Source organism: Stylophora pistillata, chromosome 4 (genome assembly GCF_964205215.1).
Source record: "Stylophora pistillata chromosome 4, jaStyPist1.2, whole genome shotgun sequence".
Classification (NCBI taxonomy): domain Eukaryota; kingdom Metazoa; phylum Cnidaria; class Anthozoa; order Scleractinia; family Pocilloporidae; genus Stylophora; species Stylophora pistillata.
Genome location: NC_142522.1, coordinates 33,728,177 through 33,749,261, shown reverse-complemented (window position 1 = coordinate 33,749,261; position 21,085 = coordinate 33,728,177). Strand labels below are relative to the sequence as shown.

General features: G+C 39.7%; 2 protein-coding genes and 1 long non-coding RNA gene across 3 annotated transcripts in view; 2 read left to right on the top strand and 1 right to left on the bottom strand.

Annotated features, from left to right (window-relative positions):
- Positions 1-13,330, top strand: part of LOC111332308 (uncharacterized) — a 58,892-nt gene extending 45,562 nt beyond the window's left edge. The window contains exons 52-74 of the mRNA XM_088756989.1: positions 360-413; positions 490-543; positions 1,662-1,715; positions 2,085-2,138; positions 2,207-2,260; positions 2,481-2,534; positions 3,198-3,251; positions 3,541-3,594; positions 4,113-4,166; positions 4,631-4,684; positions 4,974-5,027; positions 5,790-5,843; positions 6,879-6,896; positions 7,018-7,035; positions 7,725-7,742; positions 7,895-7,912; positions 8,903-8,920; positions 9,206-9,223; positions 10,711-10,942; positions 11,331-11,443; positions 11,740-11,808; positions 11,932-12,141; positions 12,703-13,330. Coding sequence (XP_088613115.1) covers positions 360-413; positions 490-543; positions 1,662-1,715; positions 2,085-2,138; positions 2,207-2,260; positions 2,481-2,534; positions 3,198-3,251; positions 3,541-3,594; positions 4,113-4,166; positions 4,631-4,684; positions 4,974-5,027; positions 5,790-5,843; positions 6,879-6,896; positions 7,018-7,035; positions 7,725-7,742; positions 7,895-7,912; positions 8,903-8,920; positions 9,206-9,223; positions 10,711-10,942; positions 11,331-11,443; positions 11,740-11,808; positions 11,932-12,141; positions 12,703-12,840 — 1,518 coding nt within the window. The 3' untranslated portion in view covers positions 12,841-13,330. The remainder of the gene's footprint in view (positions 1-359; positions 414-489; positions 544-1,661; positions 1,716-2,084; positions 2,139-2,206; positions 2,261-2,480; positions 2,535-3,197; positions 3,252-3,540; positions 3,595-4,112; positions 4,167-4,630; positions 4,685-4,973; positions 5,028-5,789; positions 5,844-6,878; positions 6,897-7,017; positions 7,036-7,724; positions 7,743-7,894; positions 7,913-8,902; positions 8,921-9,205; positions 9,224-10,710; positions 10,943-11,330; positions 11,444-11,739; positions 11,809-11,931; positions 12,142-12,702) is intronic.
- Positions 13,331-14,924: 1,594 nt separating this feature from the next.
- On the top strand, positions 14,925-17,646 carry LOC111332337 (sushi repeat-containing protein SRPX2). The gene is made up of 3 exons (XM_022937650.2): positions 14,925-15,119; positions 16,209-16,422; positions 17,458-17,646. Exons 1-3 carry the CDS (start codon positions 15,047-15,049, stop codon positions 17,477-17,479), a joined length of 309 nt encoding a protein of 102 aa, XP_022793385.2. The 5' UTR covers positions 14,925-15,046; the 3' UTR covers positions 17,480-17,646.
- A 366-nt stretch (positions 17,647-18,012) lies between these two features.
- On the bottom strand, positions 18,013-20,379 carry LOC111332331 (uncharacterized). Its single transcript, XR_002695015.2, has 2 exons — positions 20,284-20,379; positions 18,013-18,749 (listed from the first exon to the last, which is right to left on the bottom strand). It is a non-coding gene; the product is annotated as an uncharacterized LOC111332331 (long non-coding RNA).
- Positions 20,380-21,085: the final 706 nt, after the last annotated feature.

Sequence of the window (21,085 nt, the reverse complement as noted above, 5' to 3'; positions counted from 1 at the left end):
TTCTAACTGGAGGCGGAGCTTCGGAGAGGTTCGGAGTATACATTTCGTGTTGGAACATGTAATAGTCCATTTTACAGTTGTGTGCTTGGTTGCCAAGCCTTTGAACGGGAGTGAGGCTAGAGATGACCTTGTTATGATACAAACCTTGCTGCCTTTCAAATGTAAATAACTTTGTTATCATGCTAAGTAGATACACGTCTCTATCACAACAAGGTCACCTTCAGCCTCACTCTGAATCAAAGGCTTGGCAACTAAGTACACAACTGTAAAATGGCCTATTTGAATGGCGCGTACAGTGATGCCTCTTATATACTTCAAATTTGTGTTGCATTCTCTGACTGTTTTGCTTTCTTTGCCAGGGTCTCCCAGGACAACGAGGTCCCGCCGGCCCACCAGGACCCAAAGGACCTGTGGTGAGCATTTTTTTAATTGTAGTGCTTATTTAAGGCTCTGTTATACTGATTGCTAAATTCTGGGTCATAATTTTAGGGTGCATCTGGACCCCCAGGACCCCAGGGCCCACCAGGGCCACAAGGTGCTAAGGTAAGGGTTTTGAACTGGTTTGATTTTGACTTCTTGATTTTTATGTAAACCTTATTCCGACAATCAACACTGAGGTTCATTTAAATTAACCACGTTTATGAACTGACAGTTTTTAGCGGGGTTCCCACGCGCGCTTTATTTTCGTTTGGTTGTCACGTGACTAACCGAGCGTACGTACGTACGTACATACGTGCCTAAGGGAGGAGTGACTCAGGCTAGTCTTGGCAAATGCACATCTTTTATGTTATCATTAATATTATGAACTTGGGGAGCTCCGCTTTTAGGCTTGGCTAAATCTATATATTAACTTTACTCAAGGGGAGAACCATTGTGAGGAATAACAAGAATTAGTATATACTAAAACAGTGGATAGCGTTGAAGGCGCGCTCTGATTGGCTAGTCAAACTCCGAATATCCCTTGCTATTTACCTCCGAGCAACTCGAGAAAAAGTGGCGTGCCGGTTTGCATCCGTGACAAGCGAAGAAATCACTCAAATAACAACGAAGCAGTCCCTGAAAACACAGAGAAAGCGACTAAATTTGGTTTGGCTGTGTTTAAAGGTAATGGTAACCGGGAGTTTATCGATAAAAACCAATGAAAAAGGTTTTGTTTACAAATGCAAATTAATCTTGCGTAACATCACGTTTACTTGAAAATCAAAGTGGAATGGTATTTTTTACAGAATGGTTTCAAATACAGAAAGAGTTTGCAAGACCGTTTGAAGAAATGTCGCCACCAGAGCTAAACAAAATGTCTTCAGAAATTTTATCTGTCAGCGAAAAAACGAGACGGCAGTTTTTACAAAAAAAAAATCAGTTACCGCGATCCCAGCCGCGTTGGATCGTTACGCGCGGGAAAATGTTGAAATGTTGGAATCGGATGAATTAAAATCAATTTTTGGTGGTGTATATTATCTCACTGTTTTAGTATATACTAAAACAACTATTCACCCCAGTGTCGGTGGTTAGCGGTGGATATTTACCTCGCCGCTTCGCGGCTCGGTAAATATCCATCACTAACCACCTCCACTTCGGTGAATAGTTGTTAACTATTTGTTCACCTAAATGAGAGTGCTCCAATTTTGTCTGTTTGTTTTGTTTTGTTTTTCTTTTGAAAGGGAGGTCGTGGTGCAGAGGGGAAGGACGGACAGCCAGGTCCCCCAGGAGCAAGAGTAAGTTTATCTGTAACTTGTTGAACTGTTAATAAGGTGTCGTGGCATCAACTTTCTTACCTTAGTTATTTTGCCGGACATAAAGCAGTATAAGTCCTTTGTGAGATAAGTTGTTACAAATTCCACGAACACCTGAAATATTTCTAGGATTGTGTTTTATTTTATTTTTTTTTTTTAACAACCGCACGTCCACGAGCTATCTGATGTGACAGTTTAGATTTATCACCCTCTTCTCGCGCCTGATTTCTTTTCCTTGACACGATCACTAACTCTTTTTTTTTTTTTTTTTTGTTCGATTTAAACCTTATTTTTGAGTCACACATTAAAATGAGCTTTTGGTTTACTTTATTGCTTTGCTTTTTCACCCAGGGTCCTCCAGGCCCTAGGGGAGATGATGGAAACCCCGGCAATCCCGGTCAGCCGGTAAGTAAAGCTGTGTTGATGTCACAAGTGGTTACATCGTCTCATTCTGTCGCGTGTTGTTGTTACAGGGAGAGCCTGGGCCTCGTGGATTCAGTGGATCTGATGGCGATCCTGGTGACAAGGTAAATACATCATCTGCCTCATGTAGGCCACTTTGAATTCAAGGGCTGGAAAAGTCTGTTTCCGTTTGATCGGTTATGACATTCGCATGAAGTCGTGAATTGTTAGAACATGCGTTTTGCAGTGAAGGGAATGTTGTGAACTGACATGTTCTTTGTCAGTGATGTGTGTTCTCTTTGTTGTCATGTTTATCTTTTTTTTTTTCTTTTTTTCTTTCCGTAGGGCGACAGTGGTCCACCAGGACCCCAAGGGGTAACAGGTCCTCCCGGCCCTCCGGTAAGAATTACCCCCATACAGCTCGAACCACATTAAGGGGATTAAATTTCACAAAAAAGATGATTGAAAAATAGCAATCGTTGCTGGAATGAAAGAGGATGGAGTTCTATTTAACCTCTGCTGGGGGGCTAGGGGGAGGGGGGTGAAATGCATCACAAAAGTAACCTTCCCCACTTCCACACCCCTCCAATAACTTACAGGCTATGCGCGCATCGTCCCCGCTTCTTTACCTCCATTGGTAAAATAGAAAACCTGTTCAAATCCTTTGCTATTTAATGAAGAGGAAAATAAAAAAGCCACAACAGCAAATTATGATACACTTGGGCTCTTTTCCTTAGAAGCTTAGCCATTGTCGAGATAGTTTGACTTTTTCCTTCATCAGCAATAGAAGTGTCTCGATGCGAAGGGTCCTTTTGGTTTTTTTGGTATCAGAGGCAGAAAGAGGCGAAGAATTAAAGGAATCTGGAATATTTCTTCTATTTCGCATTTCGCTGCTTTCACCTTTCAGAAAAAAAATTATCTTTATGTAGCCTCCAGGCGAAAAAAACCAAGACTAATCAATGTGTATCTATAACACACTTGATATAACCTGATGTTCTGTTAAGTGTCCTACTTAATTACCCTGATGATCGAACACTAATCGTTATGGGATGTTGATTTAAGGGACCAAGAGGGGACAGGGGACCGGCCGGCGAAAGAGGAACCCCCGGTGCTCCGGTAAGTAGCGGAACCCCGTCATCGATCTTAATGAGTACCATTACAAACTTAGGTAACACCCGTATTTGCTTTCTTCGTATTTTCAGTTCATCAGTACCATATCTAGGAACGCGAACTAATGGTTGATAGGTGTGCCGGTATTATTGCTAGTTTTACAGTATTATCCCTAGATGGGATACCGTGTGTTGGCTATCTAACGTATTATAGTATAGTTATTTACTGTAGTTAGGCTTTCAAAGCATGTTTGATGGGTATTGATCATTGATGTTTTTTTTTCCCCTCATTTTAGGGTGATCCAGGACCGCAAGGATTGCCAGGGCTTCAGGGACCGCGGGGAAACACTGTAAGTGTAATGCATAAGCCAGCTCTAGTAACCATTCTTTTAAAATGAACTTACTAGAAATTCGATGACACCAATTACCGAAAAACCGAAAAACGGCAAATGTTGCATTTTGGTTTAGACGATGATAATGTCCTCTGAGATTGTGTAAGGCCCGTGGAAGATATTATCTTAGAGAATACTTGAGAACCCAATGCAGACAGGCAACTGCTTTTCAGACTCAAACAAAAATCCTGGACCTAATTTTACGGAAGGAGACTCTCACTAATCCAGGATTACACGGGATCAAAACTTGCTTTTGATCCCTCTTCTACAAAAGCGTATATTATGCGGGTATCTCACTGTAAGACGAACCTTACGTAATTATGAGCACAAAACCTCGTTGCACAACTTAAAAAACTAAATTAGCAATTCACTATGCACCTGTGTTAAATTTATCATGATTGAAACAACCCAGTTGTATCGCTTCAGTGCTGGACGGCTTGTTTTCAGATGTCTTCAACAGTTTATTTTGTTATTAGGGTCCAAAAGGAGAGAAAGGATTGCAAGGTTCACAGGGAGAAAAAGGAGATAAGGTAAGAAAGGAAAAACCGAAAATAAGACAAAATGCTTTATTTAAAGTTCCTTTTGACAGTTTCTTGCACCTAAAAACTGTTTCATGTTGGGAGTTTATTTTCTTAGTCTTCTTTCCCTGATAGATAATTACGGTGGTGGCAAGACGAAAACGACATTAAATTTATTAATTTCACTCAGCTCAAGTATTTTTAGGGTACATGAATTGCGGTTTAGATAAATAAACACATTGAAATTAAGTAATGAATACGACAACGTCTTAATTGTGGGTGAGAAAGGGTCACTCAAATAGCAAAGTTAATCTGGTAGATAATCCTGGTGGAGTCCATTACCAGGCAAGTGTGTAAATCAAGATCACAGCTTAGAAAGTCGAATAAGAAAAATGGTACCAAACAATGAATAACATATTTGTTTAAGATCCAATACGTGTAAGTGATAAAGTTTACCCTCTTTTATTGTTATTTAGGGGTGGCCTGGTTTCTTTGGTCCTACGGGAGTTGCTGGCCCATCTGGTGACAAGGTATGTAAAACTAATAAAGGAGGAGAAATTCTTTCTAGTCATTCCTGACAGTGAAAGGTTTAAAAGGCTTTTCCTTTATGACATTGATATGCCATTCCGTTAAAGAACTCCATGCCAGTAAGTAACGGTGGTAGTAACTAAGAAGACAGAGCTTATCTTCATCATATCCGTTGGAGTATCGCTTGACATACACACAAATGCTGGGCGATTACAATCGAATCACGCAGACGATTTTTAGATTCTTTAGTTTCTATAGCAACATTTTTTATGTCAGCTGTTTCTCTCTTAGGGTGACGTAGGTCCTCCCGGCCCCCAGGGATTCCCTGGACCCAAAGGTGACAGAGTAAGTATGAGAACAATGTGAATTTCATTCGAGCAGTACATTTAAGCTACAGACAGACTTTATCATTTACACTTTTGCTTTTCACTGTTTTATGTTCTGTTTGTTTTTTTTTTTTTTTCTTTCTCTTAGTACTTTAGGTTTCTTTGTTTGTTTTTGTTTTGCACTTTCTTTGTTTTTTCCTCCCCTAGGGTGACATTTTGTTTTTATGCTTTATTTATCTCACGCTGCAGTTTTGTTTGTTGGTCATGATATTAAATCAGCCATAAACAGCATAGTAGACACCGCCCACTCCGAGGAGCAATTTGCCTGCACGATGCGCTTCTTGATATCAGCATCCTACGTACATCGTGGAGCCCATCCCATAAATGATGCCATTCCACAATCCGGGACCAAATGTTTTGGATATCCTTCTATTTCCCCTCAAAAAAAAAAAAAATGTTTTCATACCCATCCCCATTGTTTACAATGTTTTCGGGAATATAGTTCCACCCATGTGTTCCAATATGTCGGCCAACAGAATCTGTTTCGTGTAAAACTATAGCCCAAACTGTTTTTTCTTACTGAGTAGTGACAAGCTAAGATACATGGCGGCATAAAAAATAAGTCTTATGAACATCACATTAAAACTGTTTATCAGAACCAAAGAGCTTCATGATGCTCGGAGATTTTGCTGATTTAAGCGGCCAAAACCTGGGTCGAGTTTGATCCAAGAAATGTTGTGACTAACTGGGTAGTTGCTTAAATGGTGTCTTTCTTTCCCAGGGTGAGGACGGATCCGATGGACCACCCGGACCACCAGGACCGTCAGGGCCTAGGGTGAGTAATGGTTATTCCTAGGATAGATTCCAATTACCTACTCAAAGTTACAGCCATCCAAAAGAAAGTTTCTTTTCTCATCAAATGTTATATATTTTTTGTGATTCACATTTTGAGAGGTGATGGAACCTCAACGATATTATGTCTCAGTTCAGTATCATCAATCTGATAAGGAAATATTTAACAAATGGTAAACACCACAGCGTACACTATTGAGTTATGGATGAACGCGGGAGGTTGCTAAGCACGAAAGAAGCGTAAGAGTCGCGCGAGGCGATAGCCGAGAGCGACTCTAGCTTCTTCCGATTGAATTCAATAAATTTTCTTCTGATTGAATTCAATAAATCTGTGAAATTCCAGTGGAAACTGACTGCTTATCTCGATACGAGTAACCAATTGCAACATATTGGTTTCAACAGCAAAACGAGTTTTCAACAGAATTCGAAAGCACCTTGAGGAATTATACGAAAACAATTATTTGCCGAAGGCGAAGTTAATTTAGTTGAATAATCCTCTCGCCTTCGTCTTGGGTATTCCTCAACAAAATTCTCTTCGCCGTCGGCGAATAATTGTTAAATAATTGAAATTATGGCGTATAATTTGATGCAACTCAGGTGTAGGTTCGCAATAGTGTTTTTGATGTTCTACAAATATGTATTACGATATGGACTTAACTTAATAGACTAATGTCATTCAGACTACTACCCTACAGAATCGACGGTCCCTCCGAGTTTAAACTATTCGTGTTTCCCGCTTCCAGTGTTGCGTTGCTTTGTGCTGTAATTCGCGTTACATGCGTTGCGTTACATAACTTCATAGTCGCTAGGTTTTGATTGACAGTCCTAGGCCACCTGTGCCCGGAATAGATAAGTTTGGAGGATTTGTTTTCGCGAGTTTGTGTTGAGTAATAAAATACCCTCTTTTGGTGAAGACAAGTGTAATTCACGAACCAGCAAGTGTGTTCTAGTCGCCAGAGGAACACTATTTATATTTTAAAGAGAAAATTAATCAGAATTGTTTTTTCTTTATCTGTAGGGAAATTCTGGTCTGCAGGTTTGAAAATTGCTTACTTCTTTTGACTTGTTGTGTAACTTATTTTTCGTTGTTTTTGTCCCGTCTTTTTTCGTCTCAACTTTACTTAGCGCTGACGTTTGCTTCATTTCTGTTCCAATAGGGTGCCAAGGGAGACAGAGTAAGTACAAGAATCAACCTTTAACCCTTTGACCCCTTAAAAGTGACTGGAATCTAATTTCTCCTTACAATATAACCCCTGAATCGCACGTTAAGGTCACGAGAATCAAGAAAATGATCAACAACTCAAGAAGCTCTAGATTGTTAATCAAATTCTCCTTGTCAGCACCTTACGAAATACATGGAGAACAGTATGGAGAATATGCATACTAATGTTAGGATATAAGGGTTTTTATGTAAGAACTGATGCTGAGATCCGGGTTCCAGTCCAGGCTTGGTTCTTTGTGTCGCGGGGAGGGCTGGGGGGGGGGGGGGCAGGCTGCGCTAGACAAGCATCTCGTGTAAGGGGAGTAGCAATTCTCCTAGTCCTAAGCGTGTGGGTCACGTGGCTCTCGATAAAGACTTTAAGGTTCTATGGCAAGCTTTTGAGAAGAACTGTTTCATTTTCAAATTTTCTGTTCGATAAGCCATGCAAAAAAAAAAATGTATACTGGTAATGCTCCTTTGAAAAGCCTACGACCACTGTGTAAAATTATCTTTGTAATGAAAACGTTGCAAAAGTACTCTTGTTTTTCTTTGTTTATATTGTTGTCCGTTGCTTGAAAAAAGAAAAGTTCATACTGTTAAGATGTCGAAAGGCTTATACGTCTCAAACGTGGTTTAATTTTTGTTCTTTACTTGTTCTCTTAGGGACCACAAGGAGAAAGGGTAAGATTTGAAAATAATTGTTCTGTGTGCCTGGCTAGTTCATTATGTGATTACTACAACTGTGATATTTTTTCTCATGGATTTTCAAGTTTATTTGTTTTTAATTTTTCTTTACTTGTATCTTACCGGGGTTGGTCTTGCTTTTATTTCAGGGTGACCAGGGCACTCAAGTAAGTTGAAACTGCATCGCTTAATTTTTTAATTTGAGCTCTGAAAGATTGTGTGATCATTCAAATTTCAGTCGAGTTTTGAAAATATTCCTCGTAAGTGCTAGTTGGTTTAAGTACACACTGTGATCGGTTAAACCTTTACATCTTAGGAGTGACCAACATCTAATTTCTCTTTACAATAATACAGCTGAATCACGGAGAATATAGATACTGATCACAGAGCTGAATAATGAAATGCTACGTCAGTGGGTTGCGGTCAACAACGCGGGCTCAAGTGTCCTAGGTCTAAAATTCAGCGAAATTAGCAAAAAATAATAAGGGCTGACTTTTAAAACCGAGGAACTCTGTTTTCATCGAAGGCATTTTCCTATTTCCAGAGGTTTTAAGGAGAAAATTAATTTTTGAAAATTTTTAGGGGGTGTACCAAGTTTTTGGAGGTTGTTCTGTAAAAGAAAAGCGGTAAGGAAAACGACGCCTCGAAGCAACAGAATAGGAAATCATTCAGGCGAATGACTCAAAATCCGTGCTTCCGCAACAAAATCTAGCGCATGCGTGTACTTTATTCAGCTCTGTCGATATTGACCGGTGTTAAGGAGTGACCTGTTATGGAAACTGGCACTACTAAACCAACTAAACGCAAAACTAAAACGCATCAAACCTATCGCGACCCTTTCAGTCGCATTTTTCCGCGCTTGAAACAGTTCGCTTGTTTTTTCTTTAAGTTTTCATTGCCTCCTTGCGACATCTTCCTTCGTTCAGACTGGGCGGTGTCATTAATTTACTTCTGTTTCACTATACTCGATCAAAATGCGCTCCATGTCTGTTAATGCAACGTCACCAGAGAGATTGCTCTGCTTTAGGTAGTCGCACTCCAAATCATTAACGTTTCTCCTTTTCCCATTATTTTTCCTGGTCTTCCTCCTCTTCTTCTTCTTTTCTCTTTTCTATTCCCTTTTCTCATAATTTGGTTTTCCATTTATCTTTCTTTAGGGAGCTCCAGGCCCACCGGTAAGAATTGAAATATGTGTTGTACAAACATTTGTAATTAACAGGCGATGTTTTCTCGCTGCTGCTTTAATGAAAGCGTTTGCCTTGAAGAAAATCGCCCCACCATCTATTAAATGAGGATGTGCACGCTAGTATTAAACGATGCGCATTGCAATACCAAGGACTGGCCTTGAAGTAAACGCCCAATGTTTTCTTCAGCTTACCCAGTGATGAAGTGTCTATTTGTTAACTTGTGCCGAATAATTGACAACTTTCTGAATTTCTTTCTGTGTAATTGTTTTTCAGGGACCTCCAGGAGACATCGTGAGTAGATAAGTGTTATCGCCTTTCTACTTTAAGGTTCTCGCGTCGCTCTTGTACGGAAAAAGGGAATTTTTACACTAAACCAGCGAGACAGTATGGTTGATTTTTTCTGCGGCTCAAAATGTAAAATTATGTAATCTGAACTGGGGACGAAAATAAGCAGTGTAACAAGTGCAAGGTTGAGGGAAGACGTTCATCGGGCAAAAATGTTTAACGAGGTTTATTTTACTTTTTATCATGAAAAGAATTGACAAGTGGCTAAAAATTTCTATTTAGTACATCTTAAATGGAGACGTTTTCATATATACAGACGTATATGTAATGTTTGCAAATTTAAATTGTATTTCCTTGCCTTATACGATACTTGGCTACGGTTACCAAATGGGGGATGCTTATCTCAGTGCTGTAGGTGAATTTAGTGCACCGGTCAATATGAGACGATGTGATTTTTTCAGTTGCCATATCTGGAGAACGCTTCCTGGTCTGGTTCCTTTTTTCGGCTGAGGAAGTAGATTTTTCTCCTCGCAATTACCAGTTAGAGCTTGCTCGGGGCTTTTCGCACTAATAACACCAATGTTAAGGTGGCTGAACACAGTTTTCGCGCACGCTTTTGCTGATGCAATTCTGAGCGCGCGCTCAAGGATTGCAAAAAACAAACATGCCGTCAATAGAGCGGCCGTTTTGTTTACTCAACACGTATCCGCACCATCTGTGCTATTTTTATCTATAGTTGGCGCAGTGTTTTGAGGGGTTTAATCTTTTATTACAAAGACATGTTAGAAAAGTTAACAGTGCAAAGAACCCAACAATTCTCAGCTTTTTCGTCGTGACCGAGAGAACCCAGTTAAATGCAGCGCATGTGTAGTAAGTCAAAAAATTGCGATTGAATGGAAAATTGCTTTCTCGGAAATATGCCTATTTCTTGAGAACCACTCATCAGAATTTCACGAAATTTGGCACAAAAATACTTTAGGAAATAAGTAACTGGAGTATCGAAAAAAATCGATTTTTAACAAAGGAAATTCTAGATAATCGAGTGAACCTTCAACAAGGGATAATTAAAGATCTCTGTTAATTTGTTGGCAAAATGGTGTTAACTTGTGAGTGTCGTTACAAGCTCGTTGCATGCAAATTATAAAGAAAAACCAATGACTAGATTTTCTACAAATGAACAAAACCGATTTTAAAGGCCTGTTTATAGTTATTCGTGTTGCCATGACAACGGCACATACGTCAGCTTAACTATCATAAAAACAAAGTTTGTGTTGTTAACTTGCTTGCTGCCAGTTTTGGTGACCGAGACATCAAGGGTTTTAGAGAAAATGGTGAAAGAAACACAGGTATCAAAAACTGTGTTCAGCCACCTTATGCGCTTAACCAACGCAACGGCAAGGCCATTGGCAGAATCAATCATTAAACGATATTGTTCTTATTTCGTGTCATGAAGCTATACTTCATGTTCACCCTTCTCTTTTTTATTTTGGTAGAGCTCTTTTCTAAGAAGTGGCTATTTTAGACCCGGCGGTATAGAAGTTGGTGCAGACAAAGGAAACACCAGGAAGAGAAGATCTGTGGATTCAACAGACGACTCAGACCCTCAGGGACTGATCCAGTCGCTCAAGGATGAAATCGAGAGTATTAAACGACCAAGTGGAACAAAAGCTAACCCTGCACGAAGTTGTAAAGATCTGCACTTGTGTCATGGCGACTTGAAAGACGGTGAGTGTTGCTGAAACCTCCAGCCGGGTGCTATGGATTTCCCATGTACCCATGTACCTAGTTAGGATCGAGGAGAAGTAAATGATAAACCGAAAGGTCCTGGTTCGAGAACCGGCCGGGTCAGAAATACACTTAAATCTCAAAGTGACTTAATCCATTCGTGATTAATAGTTGGTACTGGCGAACTGTCAATGAAGCTAGACTGGTTGCTGAAGAGGTTGTTCACTTGCGTGTTACTTGAATCAGTCCACGAGCACTCCTAGTTTATTGCTCTGGAAGTTTACCGAGACCAGCCCTACTGAAATTGGGGACAAGGCTCGTCAGAGTTCAGTCACCTTGCCTGAACTAAATCAACTTATGCTTCTTTCTTTTCAATAAAATCATTTAGGTTTGTATTGGATTGATCCAAACCACGGCTGTATCGAAGATGCTATTCAAGTGCACTGCAACTTCACTGCTGGCGGACAAACCTGTATTTCTCCTGATGTCAACACTAAGAAAGTATGATCAATACCTTTTCTTAGCGTGTAAAAATCCTTTTACTTACCCATTTCTTTCGTCCGTCACTGTCTTGTTTGCCATAGTCTCCCGTGCTGCCCTTTTTGAAGATGTCTCGCAACAATCCCCGAGAGTCTTGGGTAAAATTCGACTTAGAAGAGAAGATCATTGTAAGGTTTCATGTTGCCCGATCTTTCTGTCTTTCTGCGACACTACAAGGGACTTTTTTACTAATTCGATAACCTTCCCTTAAAGAGATAAAATTGATTGTATTTTCGTCTTATGTCAAAAATGAACAGGCCGCTAACAAAAAGTGGAAGAGACTTACCGGATCTGATTGGTTTAGCGAGTACGAAGGTGGTTATGAGGTGATAATCGTTTTTCTTTGTTCATATTTATTTATTAAGCATTCATAAGTTTTTGATTGTTTGTTGGTTTGGTTGTTTCCCATTGAATAAATATGGTTTTAAAATTTTCAATTTTTTTTCCAGATTTCGTATACGGGTGTTGGTAAGACGCAATTGAATTTCTTGCGGTTACTGAGCGAGAAAGCAACACAAACATTCAACCTGACTTGCAAAGGATCTCAGGGGTGCTTCGACAGCAAGAGTAACGCTTTGGAGAAGGCCATCAGACTACAAGGAGCTAATGATGGCGTCCTTTCTTACATGAAAAACGATCAAACCGTCAAGATTACACAGGTATAAACGGATAGCTATGACAAGCATGAAGATGACAAAGATTTAGCCAAGCCTTAGAATGCATCTCGGCTAATTAATTTTTTCTTCCGTTCATGCCGATCAAGCGAGGTATAGTTTTGCGCTAGGATAGACATACGCACTGGTATCGCTCGAGAACCAGTCTGTCACGGCGTGATGGATTACCATGGATTCTCAAATATGGGGCTCCTTTGGCGCACATACTTCTTACGCGGTAGCTCCGCCATAACAAGACGTGCCCGGTTGGTCGAGTACTCGTTACCCTAAAGAGTTTTTTCGTATTTCAGAGTTGCTAAATGATATGCAACATTAAAACCCCTTTTCAACCGTGTTCTTTGACGGGTAAACTTGCCGTCAAAATGAGGCCTACAAACTCTAAAGTTACTGCGAACGAAGTGAGCCTCTCAAAGGAGCCCATACCTAAGAATACCATGCAACAACATAGTTGGACAAATTAACCTCGAAGGAACAAGGATGGTCAACGGTTGGAGAGGATTGACACGCATTACATATGACACCTTTTTTTTTTTATTCTTTCCTCAGATCCGAGCAGACTGGAAAGCTGTTGTTCACGTGGAAACTGAAGACCTTAATCAAATGCCCATAGTGGACTTCGCCCCTGGAGAATTTCTGTCTTCAAATGAATTTGGTTTTGAAGTTGGACCTATTTGTTTTAGTTAGTTCTGGTTGTAACTCGGTGTCTTTCCTCTTTAAATTAACGCTCGAGCGAAACTATTAAATTAGATGTTTCTGTGAAAGTTATTTGGCTCCGCGTAGTGTTGTAGTTCTTTATCCTGTTCAAATAAATGTCGTCATAGAATTTCCTCAGTTTGCCATTGAAACACCAGAGACAAATAATCATAGTTAAGTGTCATCCGTGTACAATATCTGTTATTAGCGTTTCGTTGAGGCTAAATACAGGAAAATATGAATAAATGGAGAGAAAGACTCCGGTTGAAACGCGTAAATACCTCAGTTACGCTTGGGTGTCTTTTTGTTCATTCTCGCGTCATGTTTGAAGCTGCAAGACGAAGAGGAACATTTGAAGAAGTGATTTCTAAAAATACTAAGACAGATTTTATTAAACTTTGTAATATTTTGTTGACTTCAAGGTATGGTTTGTGTCAGCAAGAAGTATATTTATCCGGAAATAAAGTTACCCAGTACATGAGGTTTCATCCCTTGATCGGCCAAGCACTGGTTCATTTCCAATTTGACTGCATCGTAATTTAAAAAACAAACAGACAAAAACAAAGCGAAAAACAACAAACAAACAAACAAACAGAAGAAAAAAAAAACAGCCTTAAACAAATTCTCTCAGAGGAGCCGAGAAGTCGCATGGTCTGAAAACGCGGGCAATGTTCGTATTTGAACCACAAAACAATTGGTAATAAAGTGTATCCTCCTCACACGGGTTCTCTGACAAGAGTCGGGGCACATGAGTAACCACCGAGTGCCACTGTTAGCTGTTTATGATGTAAGTAGCGTGAAAATGATTGCGTTGATGCAAGTTTTCATATAAACAGCAAAGGGGTAACGCCTTCGTTAATCCAATTCTAAAGTCATTCGGCTTTTCAACCTTTTAGATTTAAGTATTAGTTCTCTCCAATGGTACCAATCATTACCGTTACACAAAGCGACATTCAGACTAGTTGGAAACGTATCGATAATGATATTGTCTTGAGAAATTACTTTTCTGATTAATCCGGGAGAGGATGATCGGGTGAAGTCGATTTGCATTCTCTCAGTCTGAAATACGACTCAGTGTGCTCTTAATTTTATGTGGGGAGACTGGATTGATATGATTTGAACTAGACGTAAACTTGAGGACATGTAACTCGATTGTGTGGACAAACCAGGGAACAAGAAAGTCAACTGTGTATAGAAATCAACTTGTTGTTTGAGTCAAAATTGACAATTGTGCAAAATTCAACTCATTCAATTCTAATTCTGTAAGACGGACGTCTATGAAAAGATAACCTATCAGACGATACCAGGTCAAGTGACGGAATACTTCCCCGCCAACTCAGGAGAGCCTTCAATTATGCAGCTACTGGCTTATACTGAGGAGAGTTTCTATACTTGGGCTGTAAATAAAAAGGATTACTCTCGAATCACAAAAAATTTTCACTTTTTTGTGGTCGAGTGCCGATTCAACTTTGGGCGACAATGTGACCTTAGTAACCGTTCCATACGGAGCAGACTCACCCGGCCATATGTTTCGTGAGACTTGCGTTTCCTGTTCACATTTTGTAATAGACAGTTTCGTCTATACCGCTCCCAAACAGACATAAAAGATAACATGAACTGCTCCCTTATGTGATGTAAATAATTTCCATGATAAAAGAAACTGAATTGTAATAAATGACACATAAGAAAACTGTATTTTTCACCGTTATCTCAGCTGTCAGGTGACGTTGATAGTCTAATATTCATGTTATTAACCAATGTGACATTCAGTGGTATGGACCTTTTTTCCATAAGCTCGTTTATGTCTTTTGTAGAAATTCTTGTCACAGGTGAGACAATTTGAATAGGTGAAAACTAGATCGGCCGGCAGAAACTTCTTGAAATATGAGTAAAAGACTTTTCTTGAGTAAAACAACTCAAGTATTCACCCGCAGAAAAGTAAACAATGGGTTTTGAAAAATAGGTAGAACACGAAGCTTTACAAAGACAGTCTCTCACATTGTTTATTTTGGTTCCAATTTGTGTTTACTTAGACCTGCCATAAAAAAACTTTCGGTATGTTTATTGCAATCATACGAGGTTCTCCGATCTCCCTAAGCGATCGACTTACTTTAAAACGTGCTAGTGGCGAGACTAAACAATTTCGAACTATCTGGATACAGCCTCATATCAAACTCAAGGGTGAATTTTAAGAAAAATGTACATCAAAGTGCTGTATGTTATGGGGATTATGCTGCCAGTAATCTCTTCAGACATTGTCGACTTAAACAGTAAGCTTATCATTTGATGTTTTTCACTTGTTACAGTTTAGAATTCGACAATTTCTTTTACATCTCGTTTATTTCTTTGTTTATATTCTTTATTTGTAGTGTCTAAAAATGAAGAAGTATGCCACAAAAGGCAGCCACGAAGGCGAACAACAACAGTACACACAGTACACGTTTCTTTAATAATCTTCCCGCGCTCACACTTTCCCGGATGTATACTTTTACATAAACAACCGCTGTCCTAGTATACTACATCAACGCATCTTACGTTTTTACAAAAAAGGAAAAAAAAATACCCGAAAAACCTATCTATACCGATTTCTCAAAACAAGAGAGCAAAAGGCAGTTTTGACGAGGAATAGCTCTCACTTACCGAGTTCGAAATCGTACTGAAAGTTTTACAGACCGAGTATTTTCCCCCTTGCTTATGGACTAAGCGCAAAAGAGTGCCCAGTGAGCAGTACGAGTTAGACGACGTAGTTAGTACGGCCTACTCCTACAAAACTCAAATGAAACTGAAAATCAAGTAGTTTGGAATGATTCAGCCGTGTGGCTCGGTAGTGCTTTTAAACCGTTCCCTTATTCAATCACGCCAATTCAAAATGACTATTGAAAAGAAAAACGAAAGTTTCATCCATCTTTAACCATAAATTTATCAAAGCACTTAAATTTAGTTTGCCACGGTAGGAGCGCGCCGTTTGAAATCAAGTTGCGCTATACCGCAGTACGGCACGGTAATGCCAGCAGTTCCAAAAGTAGTTCAAAGCGTCTAGTTACTCTTGTGCATGGCATGCGAGTAATAGTGCGACGTTTGGAACGGCAGGCCTAAGACGATTCTCATGTCCCTACCGATAAGTTTGGTGTTTCTGAAGAATGAATTTGCAATCACACGAAACGGCTTCATGCATGTGGCTGACAGACCAGCTTTAACTTCACAATTGAAATGAAAAAATGATATGAAAAAATGTATGTCTCCATTTTCTCATGAAATGACTGATGAATAGTATATCTCTTTCCTCTTTGTTGTTTTCAAGATTTCTTTCTGGAAAGATAGAGATGGCTTGAAAGTTCAATATAACTCCTCCTTTACAGGTTTGAAATGCAAAGGACAGAACCCACCAGCCCATGGTAGTCTGACTTGTCATAAAGACACTGCCACTCAGGAAGTGTCGTGCACTCTGAAATGTGACCGCGGTTATGACGTGGAATTCCTCGCTGCTGAGCGGTATGTGTGTAATACCGATGGGACTTGGAGAGCCCAGCCATCATCCACTGGCCCCCAATGGCCGAACTGTAAAAAGTACAGGTGAATATGCACGGTGGAAAAGTTCAGAGTGACTTGATGTGTTCTTCCTTGTAAGCGATTTGACAGCCACAAACGAGAGACACCATAATCTTCGACCTGGGAGCTAGCTGATAAAGCTTTCCGGCCAATTTGGATTCTTGCATAAGATTTAGCGTATTCGTTGAATCCCCTCCCTTCTTTTTCGCTTTCTTTTTCAGTCGTGGTATAAAACGAGTAATGAGTCCATCAGTGACTAAAAATATCTGATCAATCCATTAAGCAAACCTCCCTCGAACCGTCCGTATGTCTGTTCGTTTCTCTATCCATGCATTCATTCATCCACCCAAATATCTACTTTTTTGTTAACCTCTGCAACTCTCTTTATTGATTAACACTGTCTAGGTCTGAAGTTATTTGAACACCTTAACCAACCTCAAGCGGCTTGAAAATTGCACGTACAAGACAATTCAAATGCTAGAAAATGAAATTGTTTCCTTTTCTTGTACGTTTCTTGTACATGTCTTGTACGTTTGCCTTTGCGTTCCGTATTTCACACATGCATTTCCTTGCGTTTGCATTTATATTTGCTAGTGCGTCGTACGTATGAAACAAGCCTAATAAATCCTTTGATGATTGTAATAGCAAAGCGTCGGCACTGAAACAATAGGGACTTTAAGCAGTCAGGACGGCAACGCCAAGGAAGACTCCGATTAAAAAATGAATTTCTACTCTTAGTTAGAATTTCAAACATGGCTGCAGGAGCTTACAGTCTCATAGGCGCCACAGCTCAACTTCAGCATGACGTATAAAAGTAGCGTTGAGTTCCAAATGAAAATTAAAATAATTTGCCGTCACGATTTCGGTTCGCAGACGACGCAAATTTTGGCGATTTCACGTTGTTGTTTTGCATAGGACGGCTAAGAAATGGGCAAAGTTTCAAAACGCACGTGCTGAGCTATTGTTCTGCCAATTAGATCTCTTGTTTTTCCACTTCCTCGTTGCCGTCGCCGTCGTGGTTGCTTAAGGTCCCTAATGACATACTTTGTTCTGTTTCAGCCGTGGAGAACCGATTCCATGATTGATGATTCAGTGAGACTGCATGGCAAGGCTGAGAATTGCAAATATAACACAGCTTTATGAAACCTCAATGACAACTTTCAAAAAGAGAGAGGTGCTTTAGTAGATTCTTCTACTGCAATAAACAGATGAATAAACAAATAACTCTCTGTAAAGAGACGACCTAAATGTTTAATTCACTGAATTGTTTGCAATCAGGTTTTCAGCCACGGAACGTTTCTGACAAAAGCAAAAATATTCCTCGACTTTTAACTGATTCTTCAAAGTGCAGCGTACGTTGAGGTTTGTTCCCGAAAGAAACGTATCTGAGACTGAAAGCACATATGGTAAACTTTATGAAAGTTTTGGTATTTAAGTTTGAGGTTTTTGGTCCCTGTAGAACTGACTTGAGGTTAAATTTTTCGAATATGCTTTGAAAGCTAACGAAATGACCTGGAGCGAATCTGACCACGGGGGCGAAACGACCTGGAGGGAAAGCTAACCAAATCCTCTTAAATTCGATTGTGCAGCTTTAGTTTAGTTCAAGCCCAAAGGTAGGGTGTTCTCGTCCTGTTTATTTGCCGTCATTTTGTTACAGACTATAGTCCACAAAGAATCAATCGAGTCACCCTACTGAAAATAATTGCTAATTCGGTAGACTTGTCACATTACGTCTCTCCGAATAGGTTTAACTAAGGAGGATTATTCTCTCTTGCGCAATGTCTGTGATCTTGACACTCATCTCAGTCCTTCTTAGTCATTTCTCACAGCTTTTAGAATGCATAAATTAAATTCTTTATCTTGCGAGGAACATAGACACCCACCAAGTAGTGAAACATCGTTTCAGCAGGCTCCACCATATTGGAGAGGGAATCCTGGAGGTAACTGACAGCCCACCAACAGCCAAGTAAACATGCAGTTGAGGCTGCTGCGCAACACAAGGGCACAGAGAGGACTAAGACTAGGGCAAAGAGCCCCGCGCCAACCAAAGAGGACTCGGCTATTACAAACACAACAAAGGAAACGATAAAAGTGACGAAAACGAATCCAAGAAATAACATGCAAGGGACAGAGCCGGCCAAAAGGGCAGTGCTCACAAATAGAGCAGTCAGCGGTCTTCGCCTGTAGAATCTGAGCAGCCATGATAGACGAGAAAATCGTTTGTTCTTTGGGAGCTGTTTCTGCCAATTGTTATTTAGCATGGTCTTTGGTTTGTCGTCTAACAAGTTGAATCTGACTCTTCTGTGAAGGTTGTTCTCACTGAAAGTCCCTTGATCACGACTTGCCATAACCTTTGTGGAAAGTAATAAAGTACAATCAGTAGTTACCAATCAAGTATTATCAAGCAAAGCGAGCTGCATTAATTCCTATCCAGGTAAATAAATTTGTGGGCGATCCACAGTGTTTTCTATTTTGTCACTGCTAAAAAGCTCCTATGAAAAGCAATAAAAATACAATGTACGAAAAAAGAGACAAAAATTGGAAGAGATAACTAATGAAGTACCGTCTGAAGTGTCTTAGGCAAAAGAACAGCCTTAAATTCTGTTGGCAGTGCGAGCGTGTCGTGAGTTGAATTCTCATCTGACAGTTTTATATATTTTTGAATATTGCTAAATTCTTCGATCTTGTAATCAGAGAGAAAAAGACTTTCGTGCATCAGGATTGATCATGTCACGTAAAGGAATGACAGAAAAAATATACTTAGTCACAAAGAACAATGGATTAGGTTTTACGACGCAATATTTTGACCGAGAATGCAAGATGACTGATTTCGTGAAAGGAATAAACCTTTTGGAATGCTAAATTGTTAAATAGTACATCTTGAACTGTCCAATCCGACTATTTGAATTTAGAATCTTGTGCCTAGAAGTCAATCATTTAACAAGGTAATTTCAGTGAATACTGAATTACGATCTAGAGAAGCGGCAGAGTAAATAACAGTTTCTGTAAAATAGTCTGTTTCTTGGTTCTAATTGGTGTTCAATTAGGCCTGCTGTAAAAAAAAAATCCCCCTGGATTTTTATTACATACACACGAGGCTCTCAGATTTCCTGAAGGGGTCAAGTTACTGTGAGAGGTGAGACGTGCCAGCACGGGCGGCCCAAGCGTACTATGTGTGATATTGGGGTCTAAAGATCATTGACGGCCGAATAACAAATATATTAAGATTGAATTTTTTTATGCGTAAGCATGTGTTGTAAAAAAGGACAAACTGTAAAACGTAATAGAAAAAAAAAGAAAAGAAAGGCGAGGAATAGGACGTGTTAAGTCTCCTTACCTTTTCTTCGTAGCCGGCTTGTCGCTACGGAATAAAAGTAAGGAGATATAACACGTCATGCACCTCGCTTTTATTGTCCTTTTTGTTTTTTTCTAGTTCTTTCAATAATTTTTCCTTTCTTTACGGCACACGCTTACGCTTAAAATTTAATCGTGATTTATTAGTTGTTCCCGTTAATGATCTATAGACCCCCAAATCACACACAGTACGCATGGGCCGCCTGTGGTGTTAGCATCAAGACCAGACATTATTGAAAACCCTTCGGAAAGCTAACTTGAAAAAATTCTTCATTTTGTGCCATATTATGTGACTGTTAGAATGTGGAATATGGTGTATCTAGAATTGAATTATTTGCCAATGTAATTTCGGAGATTTATATATTTACACTTCGAAACCTAGCACAAGGGCTGGAAGAACACAAATACGGTATTTGGCCGAAGGTCTACCTCGTATAACCGACATGACTTGGTAAATTTCATGATTGACCTTTCATATTATTACTCTCTATGGATATTGATAAATAACAACAAATCGAAGTATTTTTTTACCTGAGAACTAAATCTTCGTCATACAGACATCATAGTCCTTCCTTTGCAGTAAGAATTTACCTCGTCTTGATGACGTCAAAATTGAATGAATTGCAAATCAATTAACTGAACGTCAGCGCAGATGTTGTGCGCGTGAGCTGAGCGTGGACTGGAAACTTTTCCCCAGGACTCTTCATCTCTTCCTCAGCTGGAGGCTCATTTGCTAACCAAAACTGTTGAAAGTTAAAGTAGCTGAAATACAAATTCAGTCGAACGTGTATTAAGCGGTCACCCATAGGAAATGATGGGGTGACCGCTAAAACCCGGTTGACCGTTCAATTCAGGTTACCAAGCAGTAGGAGTGTTATAAAAAACAATAAACAACGCCATGTTTAGCCATAATTGCCCACTGAATGTTCAAAATTTCGCCCAAAAATACCACATACACTGATTTCCGGAGATAGACATGAATTAAAGTTTGCTTAAAAAGATTGTTTTTAATTTTATTTTAGCGGTTGTGCTTTAAGTGGCCGTTTGATACAGGTGAAGAATAATAGAAACAGACCTTTGGGACTTATCAAAGAGTCACCACGACTTCCTGATAGAGGTGACCGCTTCGAAAAATTACAGTGATAAAGGTGAAAAAATTTAGGGACTTGGAAAACCGACCGCTTAATTCCGGGTGACCGCTTAATGCAGGTTCGACTGTGCCTGAAAATCAATTACCGTCGCATACCTTAAGACAGCCTTGCAAGTGTTTTCTGGTGGTTTTAATACTTAAATCTTTCAGTCATAATTCACTTTCTATAAAGGCGTAAAAGAC

Bases quoted from the DNA above. Each gene is read 5' to 3' on its own strand.
- LOC111332337 (XM_022937650.2), top strand. From the start codon at position 15,047: ATGTACATCAAAGTGCTGTATGTTATGGGGATTATGCTGCCAGTAATC. The intron at 15,120-16,208 runs GTAAGCTTATCA...CCTCCTTTACAG, and splicing joins AGACATTGTCGACTTAAACA to GTTTGAAATGCAAAGGACAG. The intron at 16,423-17,457 runs GTGAATATGCAC...GTTCTGTTTCAG, and splicing joins CCGAACTGTAAAAAGTACAG to CCGTGGAGAACCGATTCCAT.